We start from the raw sequence: 4,036 nt of genomic DNA on the forward strand, positions 1-4,036 counted from the left end.
CGGTCCGGTCCGCAGATCCCGGACGCGGCAGATCCGTTCGTGCGTCACGCACCCTGTGGTGTCACACTGTAAACATCGCCCGACGGTTTGTATCTTGATGTGTTACAGGACAAGTTTTGGATAACCGGAGCCGGGCTCCCTGGCGCTTGTCATCTATAACAGATTTCTTCTGGTCGATAGCAGATTTTGTGGTTCTTTTGTAAGTAGAAATTAATTCTTTTGCTGAGCTTTATTTTAGATTTGTCATAGGTAGAAGCTACTCAGTGCTATCAGTAATACAGCAGTAAAAACGTTAGATTTGCTCCTGAGCATTCCACATCTACTGTTCCCAAAACAGACACAGATACTTTTTGTGGCTTTGGTTATTAAGCACTATAGCATATTTAATAAAAAGCATATGAAAAGCAATGCTTGTATTTATTCCATTTTAATACTGCAAAAAGAAGCAGCATATACTTTTGTTAATAGTTTCTAATAGCTGATCAAATAATTAAGATATTCTTTGGAGAATTTCTACTGATGACAGTAGATTCTGGCTGTGTAAAAAATAGTCACCTGGCAGTAATCACGAGTGTGTGGCTCCAGATCAGAGCCAGTTAAGAAACAAAAAGTTCTTCTGATGTATTCAACACTCCATTATTTCAGTTACAGTTTATGCATTTCTGACATATTTCTTGCATATTTACCAGAAAACTAGATTTTATAGTTTGAGCCTCACTGTAATTAGTAATTACTTCAGATTTTATCTTCATACATAGGAGAAAAATTGCCAAGATTTATTAAACAGCCATGATCTTGAGAAGATAGACTGTTCATTCCTGCACATTACTTACTGCTTTTCAGGCCATTTCTTATTTTGCCGTCCAAAAATTCAGAAACTGTATCTAGCAATCAATTCACCTAACTCCCATTTCATTTTTCAGTTTCCAGAGCATTATTCAACCAGATCTGAGAAGAAGGGGCTACACATCTTCCTCCTATTCAGGATACAACGATGGAAGAGGGTATTTTTTTCATATTCATACTAGTTCTGACTTTTTTGCTGTCTTAGCAAAGTGACGTAACATGTTCGTTACCGTTGTGATTTCCACTGAATCGGGTCACATAAGAAAACTGAAACGCTGTTTGCCTGCAGTCTGAAACTCGCTGGTAATGATGTGTAGCTTTGGATGATAGCTGCAATACCAGTACAGTGCAACTCTCACTGAAACTATTTTTCAAACCTGCCTAATAGTAAATACACACCTTGATTGAATTTCTTCCTTTGTTAGACTTGCTTATACTCAGCATTTGATTTACGTTGTTAGTCATTTCATGTGTTAAATTGCCTGCAGATAAAGCAGAACACTTGGTTACAGGGGTATCATTCACACCCAGCTTCTTTGTAGGACTGTGTCAACACCTCACCTGTAGCTTCCCCTAGTGAGACAGGACCCATTAGAACATTTTGCGTAAGAGAATTTTTGTGAAAGTGGGGCTGGGGAGTTCCCTTACAGCTTTTCGCATGAAACCCAAATAACTTCTCCAGAGGTTCTAACTTATGAATGACTGTCATTTAGAGAGAGTGGTTACAGTTCTAGTTTAACAGTTTAATGCCAGTTGAATAGCACTGTTTTCCTTGCTTGCTTTTCAGGCCTCCAGCACATCCTCGCCGTAGGATGGGTCGAATAAATCACTGGGGTGGAGGCCCCAGTCCACCACCAATGGCTGGAGGGGGATGAGGAAGGTAATTCTACATCTGCTGTATCCTGCTTTGATTTTTTTTTTTTCCTAAATTACAACGGTAATTGAAGATTAAGGTAGAATGGAGTGTTTCATCCTCCTTTTGCAAAAGTCACCAAAGGACGAAGAGAATTGAAGTGGTTAGAAACTTTCAGTAAAGAGGGGGAAAAAGGGAGGGATGTTAAAAGGTTTTGGCTCAGAAATGGTGAGCTTCTGCTTTTAATTGTATAGAACTGGATATATGAGATGTAGCAAAAATTTTTGAACACAGGTGATAAATTTATAACTTTTTATCTTTTCTGGGTGCTAACTTGAAGTCCTGTTCAGATCAGTAGTGACTGAAACTTTGTTTGCATTGCTAAGTTATTATATGACACGTGAGGTTTTTTGTTTAGACACTCTGCAATAGAAAAGAAGGAAAATTATAGTTGTTATAAGACTATTATTAAAGATCTTTTTTCCTCTAACTGATATAGCTATGCAATTCTCGAATTCTAATAGAGCATAAAAATCAGAATTGCTTAAAAAGGGAAGCAAAAAACATTAAAAATATGCCTTATCTTTACATTTCTTACAGCTGCTGGAACTTTAATTCTATTTTATTACTTAGTTTGGCTGGTGAGAGTTTCATCTAACGCTGAATGTATATATAGTACAGTTCAATTTACTTTCAGACGTCAGTAAACAGTCCTTGTTTTTCATGAATCACTCCCCATTGTTACCATAACAAAAGTTGCAAGAAAAAAACCTCATGCAGGTGGTTGGAGGTCTTGTAGGAAGAAATTGAAATCCCAAAAAGCGCATGCACGGGTGTTTCAGTTCTCTAGGAAAAGCGTAAGCTTCTTCCCATGATTTTTTTCTTTTTGACTGGACGTAAGGGTAGCAAAGGCTGTGGGGAGGCCTTTTGGGTAATAATGGCAATGCGTTCTCTGCTCTGGAATAGAAGCTTGTGAGCCTTTAGCATGTCTCATTTAGCTGAGTTTTTTTAAAAAATTACTTCAACATTTTTACGTAGTTTTACCTTGCAAAGAAAGGCCTTGTCATTAAATGTGCTGTAATTACTTTATCTTGTAGGTAAATGCCTGCTGAAGGGGCAGGCAAAGCATATGCATTTGCAGGATGAAAAAGAAGAGCTTAGTGGTGGACCAAATGAGATGGGATGCTGTGAATGTATATGTCTCGCTGGAAACTGTTCTGTGATACAGGCAGATTGATGAAGTTGTACTGGGAACTCCTTCAAGGATCCAGTGTAACTGAACCACAGGTTTATTAAATACAACTTTACTGTCTAAAGTCTTTGTATAGTTTCTGAACATTTTACTGTAGTTGCTAAGTAATAAATAAATTATATTTGTCTTGTCACAAGGCTGACTTCCTCATCATTTTTAGAGGAAAATCTGAAGTGCATTAAGCCCTTTCATGTTCAAGTGAGGAAGAACACGTATTTATATTAGATACAGACAGTCCCTCAAAGTCAGACTTAAAGGAGTGCTCCTAACCGGTTTTGTGTTTTCTCTATTTTGTCTGTACTACCATTCTGTACTTTGTTGTATTTTCATGGTATTAATGATACTCTAAAAAACACTTTTAAAATGCAACTTAGTTTTATAGTCCTTGCCTTTTACACACTCACTTCTTGAAGGCCCATAATGGGTTTTATAACACCTCTTGAACTATCTTCCTTCTTCATTATAAACTTAAATATATGACTATTGCTGTGCAAATTATGTTTAGACTTTTTCACTAAAATTAAGCTTTGTGCTTATTACATGAACACAGTGAACTCATACTGAGTGCTAACAAACACAGAAGTTTTTTTCTTTAAAACAGTAACCACCTTCTAATTTACCTGCTTTCAGGATGGGACTTTCTTATTCTTGTTGGGTTTTGGCTTTTTTTGTTCAATTGAAGAGGGCTGCTGCTCTTTGAGAAAAGATTAGCTGCCAAGAATCCAGATTAAATTATCCTCTACAAAGTGCCGCTGCAATTTTTTTATTTAAACCTCTCTAATAATCTCTTTAGCAGGAAATTAAAACATCCACCATGCTCCTGCGTAACATAAGCATCTACGAATTAGCCATCTTTTGCCACCTAGTTATGGTGAAATCACCCCCTCCACTGGCTCCCACTCCTGCTACGTACCTTTTTTTTCTTTTTCTTTTTTCCGGAGGACTGTTCTCCCCTTGCTCCAGCCCCGCCAGCACTGACAGCCCAGCTGACACTGACAGGGTTTGGCTTGCCGCTCGGCGCGGCGGAGGCGTTCCCCAGGCTCTCCGATGACCGCTGCCCGTCCGCTCAGCGCAGAGGCCGCCGT

The 4,036-nt window shown here is 38.5% G+C and overlaps 1 protein-coding gene across 1 annotated transcript; it reads left to right on the top strand.

The window, feature by feature from the left end:
- Positions 1-108: 108 nt before the first annotated feature.
- On the top strand, positions 109-3,087 carry LOC104495605 (selenoprotein K; the record flags this gene model as incomplete). The annotated part of the gene is made up of 4 exons (XM_010138591.1): positions 109-199; positions 924-1,004; positions 1,634-1,726; positions 2,797-3,087. Coding segments are annotated over 3 exons (260 nt in total), but the record flags the coding sequence as incomplete, so codon positions are not given.
- Between the last annotated feature and the right edge of the window lie 949 nt (positions 3,088-4,036).

The sequence above is a fragment of the Buceros rhinoceros genome, unplaced genomic scaffold (assembly GCF_000710305.1).
Source record: "Buceros rhinoceros silvestris isolate BGI_N320 unplaced genomic scaffold, ASM71030v1 scaffold28836, whole genome shotgun sequence".
Lineage (NCBI taxonomy): Eukaryota > Metazoa > Chordata > Aves > Bucerotiformes > Bucerotidae > Buceros > Buceros rhinoceros.